General features: G+C 35.0%; 1 protein-coding gene across 2 annotated transcripts in view; it reads left to right on the top strand.

Moving 5' to 3' along the window:
- The window catches only part of DMD (dystrophin), a 1921557-nt gene that overhangs the window by 981051 nt on the left and 924890 nt on the right, over positions 1–15616 (top strand). For both annotated transcript variants that reach the window (XM_044670154.1, XM_044670155.1), the window contains exon 43: positions 2174–2349. In XM_044670154.1, the coding sequence (XP_044526089.1) occupies positions 2174–2349 (176 nt within the window). The remainder of the gene's footprint in view (positions 1–2173; positions 2350–15616) is intronic.

Below are 15616 nucleotides of genomic sequence, written 5' to 3'. Positions count from 1 at the left end.
GTCAGGAAGACTTATCTTCATGAATTCAAATCTGGCTTCAAGGCACCTACTGGCTATGTTATCCTGGGTAAGTCATTTAACTCTGTTTGCCTCAGTTTCCTCATCTATAAAATGAGCTGGAGAAGAAAATGGCAAACCATTCCAGTGTATTTGACAAGAAAACCCCTAATGGGGTGACAAAGAGTCAGACATGACTCAACAACTGAACAACAATAAGTCATTTGACTTCTGCTTACTTCAATTTCCTCCATCAGTAAAATAAATACTAATGATACCTACTTCTAAATGTTGTTCTGAAGATCAAATGAGATAATATTTGTAAATAATTTATCATAGTCCCGGGTACAGAGTAGGCACTAAATAAAAGTTTACTTCCATCCTTCCTTCTAGAATCCTGGCACTGACTCAGAGACTAGACTCCTTGCCAATTAGAGCTCTTGAGATTAATGCACAGATTGGAAATGTCCAAGTCTCAAGGTCACCCTTCGGTGATATTGGCCCAAGAAAAGAAATACAAAATGGAAGAGGCAGCCAAGACCTTGGAATCAGGCTTAAGCACATGTTCTCTGTATTGTGTCCTGGAGTCATAGCCACCATTGTTGTTGGACAAGGGGGAAAAGAATTCCTTCCCTTCTTTCTCTGAAAGACCAAGGAATAAATAGTAGGACAAAAGAGGATGTTCAAAAAGAGAGAATCAAAGTCCAAGTCAAAGTCTTTCTATAACCCTCATAGCCCTCAAAACGGGGTACAGAAGGAAATGTCCTTCATGGCTTAGATGCCAATATCAACCCAAGACACTGTATGTGTCCCTTGACAGGAAGCCAATGTTTATGTCCATCCCCAAAGAACAATCCCAATGCACATGTCCTTTCTCATGGATCATCTTTGTTGTAAGTGTAACTACAACAAAAGGCAGCATTTATCAATGACCTTAAAGTCAACAAAGTAGTTTGTAAATATTATCTCATTTTGAGAGGCAAGTACTATTATTATCCTTATTTTATAATCGAGAAAACTGAGGAAGAGAGAGGTTAAGTCTTATCTAGGGTCATGCAGATGGTAAATGTTTGATATTCAGGCTAGATTTAATCTCAGGTCTTCTTGATTTCTGTCCAGACTTCTATCCACTGTTCCATCTAGTTTTGGTAGCTTGTTATAGGGCAGTTATGGGCAACCTTTTGAGCTTGGTGTGTCAAAATTCGCCAAAAAAACGAATATAACTCAGGTGGTGTGTCACTTTGAGAAAAAAACCATAATTTCATGATATTTATAGTTTAAATAACAAAAATGTATAATTGTAATATATAACTGTATTTAATAAACCAAAATAGGTAAATTAATATAGGAAGAATTGTCATCTATAGTGCACAAAGTGTCTACACTACAGTACAGTAAATGTTTTATCCTTGGCATATGGCCCCATACTTCTCTGTATGCAGCTGCATGTGGCTGTGTGTCATCGAAAATGGCTACATGTACACACATGTCATAGTTTGCCATCACCGTTATAGGGGAAGAGAAGAGATTTACAGAATTTAAGAAGGGAGAGGACTAATTATCTGTGGGGATGGAGATTGTCAAATGAAAAATGATGAATAATAAAAATAATTTATTAAATAGAGGCATGCACCATTTTAAAGATTTAAGAATAATTTAGCAAAAAAAAAACTTTTCTTCCAGGTCCTATTTTTATTTCATATTAGTAACTGATCAGAACTTCAAAAATATTGCTTACTTTTCAAGTTTACAGTACTTTATAGACTACTAAATGCCACTGATAGTTGTGGGGATAAACAAAATTGCTCTTGAGAGTTTTCCTTGTAAATGATTTGTAGAACATTATATTATTTCTCAGTAAGTTTTGTGGTTTTATTTTTTTAAGTCTAACCTGGAACTGAACTTTAAAGATGCTTGTGGAGAAAATATTAAAAGATATCTTTCTTTCCTAATTCCTTTAGACCTAGGTATTTTAGTTTGCCAGCCTCCCCCACTCCCAAACAAGATATACACATATATGTGTATGTATATATGTGCCTATACATATACATCTGTATGAACTTTCCCTTGAGATTATTTGTTTTCTCCCAGTTGTCCTGCCAAATACTGTACCTTCTACCACCTTCATCCAAAAAAAAAAAAAGTTGCGTTTCATCTTTGTTTTCCTGTATTCCAGGAGCTCCAGGATGGCATTAATCGTCAGCAAACTGTTGTCAAGGAATTAACTGTAACTGGAGAAGAGATCATTGGACAGTCTTCAAAAGGAGATGCAAGTATTTTAGAGGATAAACTGGATTACCTGAATGTTCGGTGGCAGGAGGTCTGCAGACAGTTGGCAGAGAGAAAAAAGAGGTAGGACAACAATAAATATGGACCTTATGATATCAGTGGTTAACTTAATCTATTGAAAAATAAGAAGATTAGATGAAGGAATACCTGTGAACAGTTAGTCCTGAAACAAAACAACATTAATCTTTTGGTAAATAATCGATCAATAAGAACCAGGAATTGTCTACTCCTTCTCTGTGTATGTTTTAGACTTGTAGTTACTACTAACTAAATAAGTTACATGTTCTTTTACTAACAGATTTGTTAAAAACCTCTTATATACATAATCTGTCAAAGGCAATGTTTTCAAGGTATTCCCATGGGCTCACACTTTTAAAAGAGTAATTTTAAAAGGAAAAAACATTAGCTTTTATTTTGCCAGTTTTCCTGATAATTTTTCATAGTTGAAATGATGATAGTAAAAGAATGAAGATTAATGTTTTTATATGAATACATTTCATGTTCCTACCAAGTTTTCAAGAATGTAGTCTTTGAGAACTATTAATATACCAAGTAAACAATAGATCTGCTCACTTTTAGTTTCATTACTGCACTAATAATGATCGTTTCTTGCTTGAAATTTTTTAAGAGGGAATAGATAAAAATATTTAAAGGGAGAGGAAACAACCCTAAAAGGTTATTACTGAATTTAATCATCATTAAACTTTCCCTTGGAATGTATTTAAAGTTAAGAAAGCCAACTGTAAGAATAGCTATTTGGAAGCCTGGGATAATGTTATAAGATGGGTTTTGTGTTAAATTTTCTGTTGTTAATTCTTATGTTTCTTGATTCAAGAAAGATGGTTTGGCCTTTATTGGTCAAATGAGAATATCATTATGTATATGTAATGGGCAATGAGTTCTTTTTTCAAGCTCTTGCCTCTTACTTATCTTTCATATTAAAGGAGGTTTTTGATATTTTTAAACCTGGAATAACCCACAGAGGGAGGTCCTGGGTTGAGAGAAATTTAAAAATGAAGTTTCAGAAATATGTTCTATCCCATTTTTCCACCATTTATTGCCTATACCAGCAGTTATCAAATTGTGGTCTGCCTGAAAACCATTCTATGTGTTCCACAGGGTCAAAATAATTTTCTTAATAATATAAAAGTATTATTTGCTTCCTCAAATACTCTACCCTTTCCAAATATGTATCTTTTTTAACCCAATTTTTTTCACCTACATCTGCCAAAAAAGATCTCTCTTCACACATTTTCCAGAACTAAATATCACAATAGACTCAATGCAGAAGCAGTTTTGAGAATCCAGTTGTCTATACTAAACCAGACATTAAAAAGATTTGCAAAGCTATGTAAAACAATGCTGTTCTCACTATTTTTGTGATTTTAATTATTGCTTATGTTAATATGCACTAGTGTTATTAGTTGTTTTAAATAAAAATAAATAGTTTAAAAACTCATATAATTAAGCGTCCAACATGATGAACATCAATAGGTATAACCCCTATAAAACAAAAGGCCTTTGGAATCCTCAATAATCTTTAAAGAGTTTAAAAGGGTACTGAGACCAAATTGTTTAAGAACACTGAAGTACACCATTCATATTGATTACTGCAACAAATTAAACTGCATTATTTCTTTCTTACTTTTGTATTCCAGACATATGACTTCATTGTTTTAAAAAATTCTTGAAGAATCTTATTCTACTAATACACATTAGCAAGTGTTCCGAAATACATTGTTTTAGAGTCCAATAGAACACTAAGAGATTCAGTGACTTGCAATGAGATCAGAAGAAGCTGAACTTTGAATTCAGGTCTTTTGGTACCAGCAGAAACTATCTACTAAGTCATGGTGTGGTTTTACATTGATACCCCTAAACAAAACAAAATAAAAAACCTAGAGGCAGCAAGGTGGTCAGGGGATATAGAGAGACAGGCTTGAAACCTGGAGGTCTTTGAAGTCAAATCTAGCCTCAGTCATGTCCTACTGTATAATCCTGAACAAGTCACTTGGCCCCAGTTACCTAGCCCTTATTGCTCTTCTAAGAGAGCAGGTAAGGTTTGTTTTGTTTTTTCAACAGATAATAATACTATCTGAAGATATTCCATTTCAAAGTCCTAGTTTATAAATTCTGTAAGAAAATTATTTCTGATTAGAGATTGCATCCTAAAAAAAAACTTTATTTTTTCTCATTAACACACTTTTTTTTCCAAGAGCCATGAAATTAAACAGAAATCATTCTATCTAGCCCAGAAATATTTCCTTACTTTAATAAGAAATATATTTTTGCTCCTAACAGGCTTGAACTTGTATGATACCAATTTTAAACTCTGCCCAAGCCTGTCCAAACTAAAATATTAAGAAATAAAAAGATTGAAGTAAATATAATAACAAGTTTTTCAAAGTTTGATAGATAGGTTTCATAATTATTGGAAATTAAATGTTTCTTTTTCATTTTTTGAAGTCAATCAAACTACTTTCATTTATTAAGTACATCTATTGTGCCATGCAATGTTCTAGGCCCTGGACAGCTAAGGGAGGCCTTGCCCTCAAGGATCTTACTCTTTATTAATAGAAATAACATATATGCATATAAATATATACAAAATAAATACAAGGTAACTTTGGGGGGGTCAGGGAAGATATCAAAAGATGGGAAGGATCGTTGAAAGATCTCATATAGAAATAAACTTATTAGCTAAGTTTTGAAGGAGTTTATGGATGCTTAGAGGCCAGCCTGTAAGAGGCTTGGGGGACAGCATGGAACATCATTAGAAGGGAAATTAAATATTATATGAGGAGAGATAAAATCTTAAGCTTGGTTTGGCAGAACCAGAGTGTATATATATATATAATCAGCCTGAAAGTTGGTTAGTCAGATGGTGGAAACATTTTTATATTTAATTTTAGATGTACTAAAAAGCCATTGAAGCTTCTTGGGCAAGAGAGAGTAATCCAGCTATACCTATACTTTGACAATCTCAGTCTGACAGCTATTTGAAGGGCTGATTAGAGAGGGGGGAAATTTGAGATAGAGATAGCAAATAGGAGGTCATTGCAATAGCCCATGAGACCGAGGTTTTAGAGCTTGATCTAGTGGGGAAGCTATGTCATTGCAGAGCAGACAAACTTGAGAGATATTAAAGTAGAATTAACAAGATTTGATGACTGATTCAATATAAGGAATAAGGGACAGTAAAGAGTGAAAGATGACTCTGGAGTAATTTATATTATAGGACAATGAGGTAGTACAGAGGAAAAAGTGCCAGGCCTGGAGTCAAGAGGTTCTTAGTTCATATTTGGTCTCAAACATGAGCTGTGTGATCCTGAGCAAGTCAATTAATCCTATTGGGTTTATTTTCCTCATCTGTAAAATGATCTGGGGAGAGAAATAGTAAAATAGTCCTATATCTTTGCCAAGGAAACCCCAAATGGATGGATGCATATGAACAACAAAAATCAATACTACATAGTTAAAGCACAATATCTTCCTTTTTAATTATCTGTGCTCTCCAAATATCCAAACTTGTTAACTTTTCAATAACATGAGTTGGCATTTAGAAGTACTTTGTGATTATAAAATATTTTACATGCATAATACCCAAGGTTGTTTTATTTAACCCAAAAATCCCTGTGTGCGGGTAGTATAAATATTATCACTCCTATTATAAAACTGCGGAAACTGAATTGCACAAGATTAAACTATTTATCTAAGGACACAGAGCTAATAAGTGTCTGACCTGGAATTTGCTTCTCTTCACAGTGGAAAAGAAGAAGCAATTTTTTCACTATAAGTTGGTTTTAATGTCTTATTCCTACCAGTTTTTAGAGAACCAATACATGCTGACTAAGATTAGGAAGATATCATGAAAATCAAGTTAACTACATCTAGGGAATGCTGCAAGAATTCATTTTTAAAATTTCTCACTTTTTAAGATTTTGGCTCTACAAAGAGTTATTTTTTTATTAGCCTTTAGAGTTCATTGTTTTAGGGTCTTAGAAAGTAGAAAAATATTTGTACTCAAAAGTTGAGACAAGTCAAAGTTATTTGTACCTTTCTTCATGTCAGAAGTTGTTGTTATGACTTACATTAATAGGACTTTGTAACATGAAAATAACAAAATCAATATCATATATATTGATAGACATGATTTATCCTCAAATCCAAAAGCAAGCCAATTCCCAATAAAAACAAATATTTCATAGATGATACATTAAGCTAGTAACTATAATAGAATTGTAATCATGGAGCTCTCATTAATCAATGACGCACTCCTGTTGCAACCTAAGCAGAAGTTAAAATGAAATAGAAGCTATTTATTCTGTAACAAATCTGACATTGAATTCAAATCTTCAATAAAAATTGTTGTTACTTTCAATAAAGCTCTGGAAAGCAGTTAATATTCCTTATGGAATCTACATACATAAAAGTGTATAATTGAAGGAAAAAACCTCCAGCCTAAATTGTATGGTGTTACAACTATAAAAAAATTATATGTGACTCATTTTTAATAACAAAAGGATATTGAAAACTTGAAACAATGATTCCTAGTGTATTTTTTAAGTGCTGCTGGACATTCTCTAAGACTGACCTATAGAAACCAAAGAAGTGGAAACCAATGCTATTAGTTGGATAATCCAAACTAGAAAATCTAAGTTTACCTCACTTATCTGGCAAAGCCAGCTATCATCATCTTGACATAATAGAAATTAATTCCAAAATATCTGATGGTCACCAAAAGAAACTTTTTAAATGAATATATTTAAAAAGAAAGCCTTGGAGAACTAAATTGGAATGGTAGAAGTTATATGACAAATCCATTGTAGATCACAGTGATTTCCAATTAACTGCCTATTCATCTGTCCACATTTTGACCTATTATAGTCTCTTATGTAATGCCCAGTCAATCCAATTGGTTTAAAGAAAAACAGCAAAATAAATATTTACTAAATATTATGTACAAGACAAAGACCCAGATACACTAACACATAGTCCAGTTCCTGGATTTTAGAATTAGAAGTCGTAGATTTGGATCTTTTTAATTATATTTTTATTTTGAATATTTTCCCATAGTTACATGTTTCATGTTCTTTCCCTCTCTCCAAACCTCCATAACCCCCCTTAGCCGACACACAATTCCACTGGGTTTTACATGTATCATTGATTAAGAGCTAATTCCATATTATTGATAGTTGGTCTAGAGTTATCATTTAGTGTCTACATCCCCAATAATATCCCCATCAGCCCATGTCTTTAAGCAATTGTTTTTCCTCTGTGTTTCTCCTCCCACAGTCCTTCTTCTGAATGTGACTTGTTTTCTTTCTTATAAGTCCCTCAGTATTGCTCTGGATCCTTGCCTTGCTGCTAGTAGAGAAGTCCATTACATTCTATCGTACCACAGTGTATCAGTCTCTGTGTACAATGTTCTCCTGGTTCTTCTCCTTTCACTCTGCATCAATTCCTGGAGGTCATTCCATTTCACATGGAATTCCTCCAGTTTATTATTCCTTTGAGCACAATAGTATTCCATCACCACAATTTGTTCAGCCATTCCCCAATTGAAAAACATTCTCTCATTTTCCAATTTTTTGCTACCACAAAGTGTAGCTATAAATATTTTTGTACAAGTCTTTTTCCTTATTATCTCTTTGGGCTTTAATCCAAGCAGTGCTATGACTGGATCAAAAGGCAGATAGTCTTTTAAAGCCCTTTGGGCATAGTTCCAAATTGTCATCCAGAATGGTTGGATCAGTTCACAACTCCACCAGCAATGCATTAATGTCCCAATTTTGCCACATCCCCTCCAACATTTATTACTCTCCCTTGCTGTCATTTTAGCCACCTAGATTTGGATTTTTGCAAGTACTTATTAGGTAGTCACTGAATCATAGTTTTGTCATCTATAAAATAAGAAATAAAATATTTCCACCACCTATATCATAAAACTAATATGAAGTCCAAATGACAACCATGTAAAATAATTTACAAACTTTATATGCATATATATAAATCTCTCTGTGTATATATATATGCATATATTTACACGTGGAGTATATATGTTATTTTAAAAATATAATCTCATAGCAATGAATATTGACACAAATAATATACAAATGAGAATATAATATAAAAAAGATTCAAAACCTTACTTTGTGCATTTCCTTCTATATTTCTTGTTTTCTTTTTGGATACATTTTTATTGGAAAAAAATTTTATCAATGAGCCATACTGACTTCCAGGTAGGATAAAATGGAAGAGAGGTATTAATGAGTTATTTAGTCTTTAGGAAAGTGCCAATTTTAATAAGGAACTGAATGGATATAAAATAGGAGAAAAGATCACTAAAAGTAGAACCTCTGTATAAAGAATCAAGAGGATACCTAAAAATAATCACTAAATATTAGAATAAAATATGGAATACGTACATTTATTCAAATTATCACATAATTTGAGATATTTTTAGCTGTCATATAACCTTTCATGCAGTAGTAATAGTATTAGTAGTAATAGCAGTAGTTGTAGTCATCGTAGGTGTAATCTTCATATGCCATGAAGTCAATGTCACAGCTATTTGCAGTGTTAATAAATATTTCATTTGATCCTCACAACCACTCAGGGAGAGAGAGAGACTATTATTATCCCAATTTTACAGGTGAGAAAATTGAGGCAGATAGCTGATAAGTGACCTGTCCTCACATAGCCAGTAAATATCTGAGTACAGATACAAACTCAAGTCTTCCTGAATCCAAGTCCAGAACTATGTTCACTGAACCACCATCTGTTCATAATAAGTTGCTTATTGCTTATTGTCATTGTGCTTTTAGAGCCCTTTATTTTCTATTATAAATATTGCATTGTGTCACTCGGTTTGATGGATAGAGAGCTGGACTTTAAGTCAGAAGATTCTAAAGCAGTGATGGGCAAACTGCAGCCCACAGGCCAGATGTGGCCCCCTGAAATGCTCTATCTGGCCTCACAACATTATTCCTAATCTGACAAATACAATGAGTAGGATACAATACAATGAAACTTCAAAGGAGTTGCCTTAGAAACAGACTGACAGATGAGCATTTCCTTTCCTTTGGTCCCTTATTTAAAAAGTTTGCCCATCACTGCTCTAAAGTCTTTTGTATTTGAACACTTAGTAGCTATGCAATCTGGAACAACTATCTTAATGCCTTTTTGCCTTAAATTCTCCATTTTTGCCAAAAGGCAGTTAAGTAAGTGCTTAAGTCCTTCTGTTGTTATTGGTTTCTTATAAAAAGAACACTTTAATGTGAACTTTTGAACTTGTGGGTCAATTTTTTATTTAAATGCTCCTTGAATCCAAAAGATTTATTGACTGAGCCTGTATTTATTGAGCAACACCCATGTCTTAAAGAAATATTGGCATGCCTTTTAGCAGTCCAGGCATGGGCGGTAGTTTATCTCTGCCTTCATTGCTTAAGCGAGGGTTTACAAAGTAAATTAATAGTGTAAACAAATTGGCAAGAAGCTTGCTTAAATCTTCCTAAAAGAAGAAATTGTTTTTAAAGACTTTAGCACATTAATTATTCACATGCAAATGAATTCTATTAATTTCATATTAACCTTATCTAATTAATTAAAGTAGGCCTAGCTGGGCCTCCATTAAGAAGCATTTGGTTAACAATTTATGTTACCCTCTACAATGGGCAGCAAAGTGCACGGCGGATAGAGTACCAGGTCTGAAATCAGGAAGACTAGTGTTCCTTATTTCAGATCTGATCTCAGATATTGCCAGCTGAGTGACTCTGGGCAAGTCACTTAACTTTGTTTGCCTTGGATCTTCAGCTGTAAAATGAGCTGGAGAAGGAAATAGCAAACTACTATAGTATCTTTGCCAAGAAAACCCTAAATGGGGTCACAAAGAGTCAGAAACAATTTAAAAAACAACAGCAATTAAATCCTTTCCAACACCAAGATTCTAGAACTCTGGGTTTCCTTAGGGCCTAGAGTCAGGAAGATCTGAGTATAAATCCAAATTCAGACACTTACTAGCTGTGTAACCCTGTGCAAGTCATTTAACCCTGTCTCCCTCTCAGTTTTTTCCCCCATAAAATGAGCTAGAGAAGGATATGGCAAACTGCTCCATTATCTTTGGCAAGAAAATCCTTAAAAGGATCACAAAGAGTCCTAAACGACTGAAGAATGCCTAAACAAGAACAAAATATATTGGAAAGTAATGAAATTACATTTTTAAAAATTATTCTTCAATTTTGTCTTGAGCAAACCTAAATGCCTTTGATATACAAAGTGCCATTCTTAAGCAGTGGTTACACAAAGACAAGAAACAGAAACTGTCGATGTCCATAAAGAATTTACATTTTGCTAGAAAACTGAAATCTTTAAAGTTGATTAGTCTACACAGATTTTTTTAAATGAATGTATGCCATAGAAGTTGAATTTTCTTTCTTTTTGAAATTATTAACTTTCTTCCAATATTATACTTTTAGTTCTGGGAAATTAGGCAAAGACCTTTCTAACCTTAAAATTAATGGTAGAAATAAGAGTTATAATTAATCAGTTCATTCTAGCTGTTCATCAAGATTTAATACACTTAAGAAGTTAATACCATCAACTTTCACAGCTCCCTTGAATCATAAATAAATGATCCCTTGATTAAAACTTATTGGACATTTTGCTTCATTTTGCTCTCTATCAAAGAGGACTTCATAATTATGACACTTGCTAAAAGCTGAGAACAAATATATATAGAGAAATAGCTATATAAGACAAGTGCCTCTACTTGATCACATGTTCAAGGTAAAAGAAAAATTACCTCTCAGATTACATCAATGTGATTAACTCTAAAATTTGCCAAAATTTTAAAAAGATATAATAAACCATCAGAAGAAACGTCATTTTTCTTAGTCATTTTGATGATGAATTATGAATGTCCTTGAACATTTTACCAGACCCATAAGAGGACAGATGGGTAGAGACTGCTTATCCTCATACACCTGTAGCTAATATCTACATGCTTTTTTTCCTGGTATGACAAAAAAAATAACCATTTTGGTGTATAAAGATTTAGTGTAATCTTATATAATTATAATGTATAAATATAAAACATAAATATAATGAACAAGATTTTGCATAATAATTTAGTATAAATTTATTGTAGCTATAGCCTAGATATAGACAAACTCTGTTCCAGAATTTGTATCTATTGAAAATAATACCTTTCATCTTTAAGCATAGGGATGATCTTATTCTTCAAATAACTTACTTGTCCTTTTAAAATTCACCTTATTGTTTGATAAATAAAATTGAATTTTTGGCATATCTGGTATTCAGTCACTGATTGTCATTTAGGTACCAGAATTCATGTGTCTCTCACAACCTAAGTATGTGACTGAGGATACATTAGTTATATGAGCCAAGGTGATGAGTTTAATACCCAAATGTCAATTTCTTCTATGGATAGTGACTCTAATTCTAATTCAGCTACCAATAAAACAGATGCTTGTTGCTAATTATAAACATTGACAAGTTGAAGAGTGCATGGATCCATACAATGTTACTTTATCTTTGTACAACTAGTGCCTAATGCAATGTTTTGTATATAGCTTTGTATTCATGTTTACAAATTTTAGATTAATTTGCTGAAACCCACCTAATTAACTCTGTATTGAAGAGGTTGATATAGAAGGTCAGAATAAAGATGTAGAAAGAGAAATAGCCAATTAGTTGGAAATCATTGAGATCTACTTTGGGATTTTGGATTTCCAGTTATTCTCCTTTTCCCAGTAAATGTGATTTATTTTTAAAACCTTTTACATCTCTACTCATCAAGTTGAAGTGGCAGGGTGTTGAAATCTCTGAGCATGTAGAGAATAGAACAGCGGGTACCCAACGAGGCTGCCTACCCCACAGCTCTTGCTCTTATATTTCAGCCTAGAGAAAAGGAGTAACCAGATTTGTACTTTTGTACTACTGTGCTTTCAGAAATTAACAAATTATAAACCCCAAAATTTTCTCTTTCTTTTTTTTTCTATAACACAAAGTCTAAGCAAGATTCTAACAGTTTTCTAGTCTACTTTCCTTCCTAACTTTCTTTTTTTCTTGCCACATATTCTGCTAGTCACTACCCTTCTTTCTGGCTTGCTATTTACCATAATAGAATATATATGTCAGAAACTGTTGTGATCAATCACTTTTTCTGAATCAATGACCATATTTAAATATATGCAAGGTACACATTGTATTGGTAAACATTAGCATTGTCTTCTACCTACATGCATAATCATTCCTCCATATTCCACAATGACACTGTAAATTAGACTAATGACTGGTCAAATTGATTAAGCCTTTCTGTGACTTGAGTCATCTGGTCCTATCCCTGAAGATGATGATACAATCTAGACTTAGTCCTCATCAGAACTATAGACCTGCCTTTCTAAACCTGAAGTGTGTTGGCTAGCATCATTAGTGTACTCTGAAGAACTTAGCAATGTCATGGGAGCCTGTACAATTGAAGTACTACCCTTTTAATTAAGGGTTTAATTTCCTGCCATTATTTAAACTAGTTTGGGGGTTATAATACATAATGGTATAGTATATAATCTCCTTCATTTGTAGTACATGTTTCTAAACTCTTGTCTAGTACAGAAAATCTTTAATTCAGAGGTAGGTGGATTTCTATTTGCTTAGACCTTCAAATTATGTGTCCACCAGTATACCTGTTTATCAGGGAATGCAAAGAACTCATCTCTAAGGAATATGTGATTGAGGTAAAGTATCTTTGCATTTCATCTCAGTCTCCCCACCCTCTAATTTTTACACAGGTGAACTGACCACACTTTCAACAACTAGTTCTATACTATACAAGAAATTTATACTCCATCTGCTCATTTTTGTAACCTATGAAGACCAGGCTTTTTTTTTTAACATAGTTCTTTCAGTTTGTTGAAGGGCTTGACAAATAAAGTTCAGCATCATATCATCATTTTCTGCAAGCATTCTTTTTTTTGACTGAGGTCATAACTATGTGATAAACTTCTTTCCATTTCTCCTTCAGCTGAGAGCTATATAGGTTTTGAATATCAGCAATCTCTTCATCCCCAGAGACTCCAAAACAAAAATCAGTAGGCAAGTATGGCTGATACCCAAAAGTCAGAGGGAGGGTATAAAGCCTGTGGCATTGCACATAGCAAAGTTGTACATGTGTACAATAAAATCCAAATGTTAACTCCTCTGAAATTTTTGTTCTGATCTGTCAATAACATGTTCATCAATGTGCTAATGAAACATTCAGATTGCGAGTCCCGCTCAAGAAAGGGTCCGGTGGTCCATCTCGACTTCCGGTTAAGATGGCGGCAGAGTAAGGAGCAGCTGCTCGATCTCTCCTGACCGAACCACACAGAACCCCTCAAGGGGAAATAAAAACGAGTCCAGAGGAACGAAGGAACCCCACAACAGGGCGCAGCATTGAAGGTACGCAGAATCGGGGCATTTCCACACTTTAAAGGGGTGAAACAGCTCTCACTAAAACACGAGAGGAAGAAGCCCCTCCCCCACCCCCCACACCGCACAAGCCAGTAAACAGGACTGGGGCAACCAGATAATCACTGGCAGCCCCTGAGCCCGTACCTGTGCGCTGCAAGACGAGGGACCCCAGGTGGCCGGGACTCTCCCTGAGCGCCCACGTGGGTGAAGGCACCACCTCGGGCCTGGACAAAGGCCCCTGAAACTCGGCCTTTCCCAAGCTCTGAAGGCATCACCTCAGGTTCGAATAAAGATCTCCAGCCCACGGACTTTCACTACCTTCTGCTGGGGTGAAAGCAGGGCCCTAAGAGCAGCAGCGCAGGCAAAGGCAGTGCCCTAGGCTTGAATAACGATCTCCAGCCCAGGCTTGGACCTCCAGAGAGGACCCGGTGCAGACCCAGAGGGGCAGTGGAAGCAGCCCCAAAGACTGCTGAAGGAACCTCGGGCAGAGGGGCAGACCGGGAACTACCAGGAGGCCTGACCCCGAGGACAAGGAGACCGGAGGGCCCCCCCCCCCAAGCTTGCAAGGCCCAGGCAGACCCGGAGTGCAAAGACAAAGCGGAAAAGGGGCGGGGCTAACAATGGCCAGCAATAAGGAAATCCAGAAGAAAAAGACCATCAAGAGAAACTCTGGACCACTGGACAACTTCTACACAGAGAAAATCCAGACAACAGAGGAGGGAAAACAAAAATCCAAACCTCCCCAAAAAAATGAAAGCTGGTCACAAGTTATGGAAGAGTTTAAAAATGAAATGCTGAGGAAGATGGAAGAAATCTGGCAAGAAAATAACAGTTTAAAAGGCAGAATTTCGCAATTGGAAAGTGAGACAAGACAACTGAAGACCAAAAATGACCAGATTGAAAAGGAAAACCAATCCTTAAAGGCTAGAATCGAACATTTAGAAACCAATGATCTCTCAAGACAACAAGAACAAATAAAACAAAGTCAAAAGACTGATAAAATAGAAGGAAACATGAAATATCTCAAGGAGAGAGTGACAGACCAAGAAAACCGGTCTAGAAGAGATAACTTGAGAATCATTGGTATTCCAGAAAAGGCAGAAATTAATAAAAACATGGACTCCATACTCAAAGAAATTATTCAGCAAAATTGCCCTGAAGTTCTACAACAAGAGGGCAATATAGACATTGAAAGGATCCATAGAACACCCTCTAAACTGGACCCAGAAAAGTCAACACCCAGAAATATAATAGCGAAATTGAAGAGCTTTCGAGTCAAAGAAAAAATCATACAAGAAGCCAGAAAGAGACAATTCAAATATCAAGGAGCACCAATAAGGATCACACAGGATCTGGCAGCCTCAACACTAAAAGAACGCAAGGCGTGGAATACAATATTCAGAAAGGCAAGAGAGCTGGGCCTGCAACCACGAATAAACTACCCAGCGAAACTAACCATATACTTTCAGGGGAAAGTATGGGCATTCAACAAAATTGAAGAATTCCAAGTTTTTGCACAAAAGAGACCGGGACTAATTGGAAAGTTTGACACTCAACCACAGATATCAAGAGAAAGATGATGAAAAGGTAAATAAGAAACAGAGGGAAAAGAAAGAAAACTCATAGTCTTTTAAGCTTGACTCTTTAAGGGCATAAATAAGATCTAATTATCTGTATTACTAGGTGGAGAAATGCTATGTATAATTCCCTGTAGTGAACTCTATACACTATTATAATATTCACTATTATAGCAACCAGAAGAATAATTCATAGGGAGAGGACAGGATACTAAATGGTCTAAGATGACATGGGGGGGTGGGAAAGAGGGGAGGAATAGTAGGGGACACCAAGAAAAATC

Source organism: Gracilinanus agilis, chromosome 3 (genome assembly GCF_016433145.1).
Source record: "Gracilinanus agilis isolate LMUSP501 chromosome 3, AgileGrace, whole genome shotgun sequence".
NCBI lineage: Eukaryota > Metazoa > Chordata > Mammalia > Didelphimorphia > Didelphidae > Gracilinanus > Gracilinanus agilis.
This window is presented reverse-complemented; position numbering and strand designations above follow the sequence as displayed.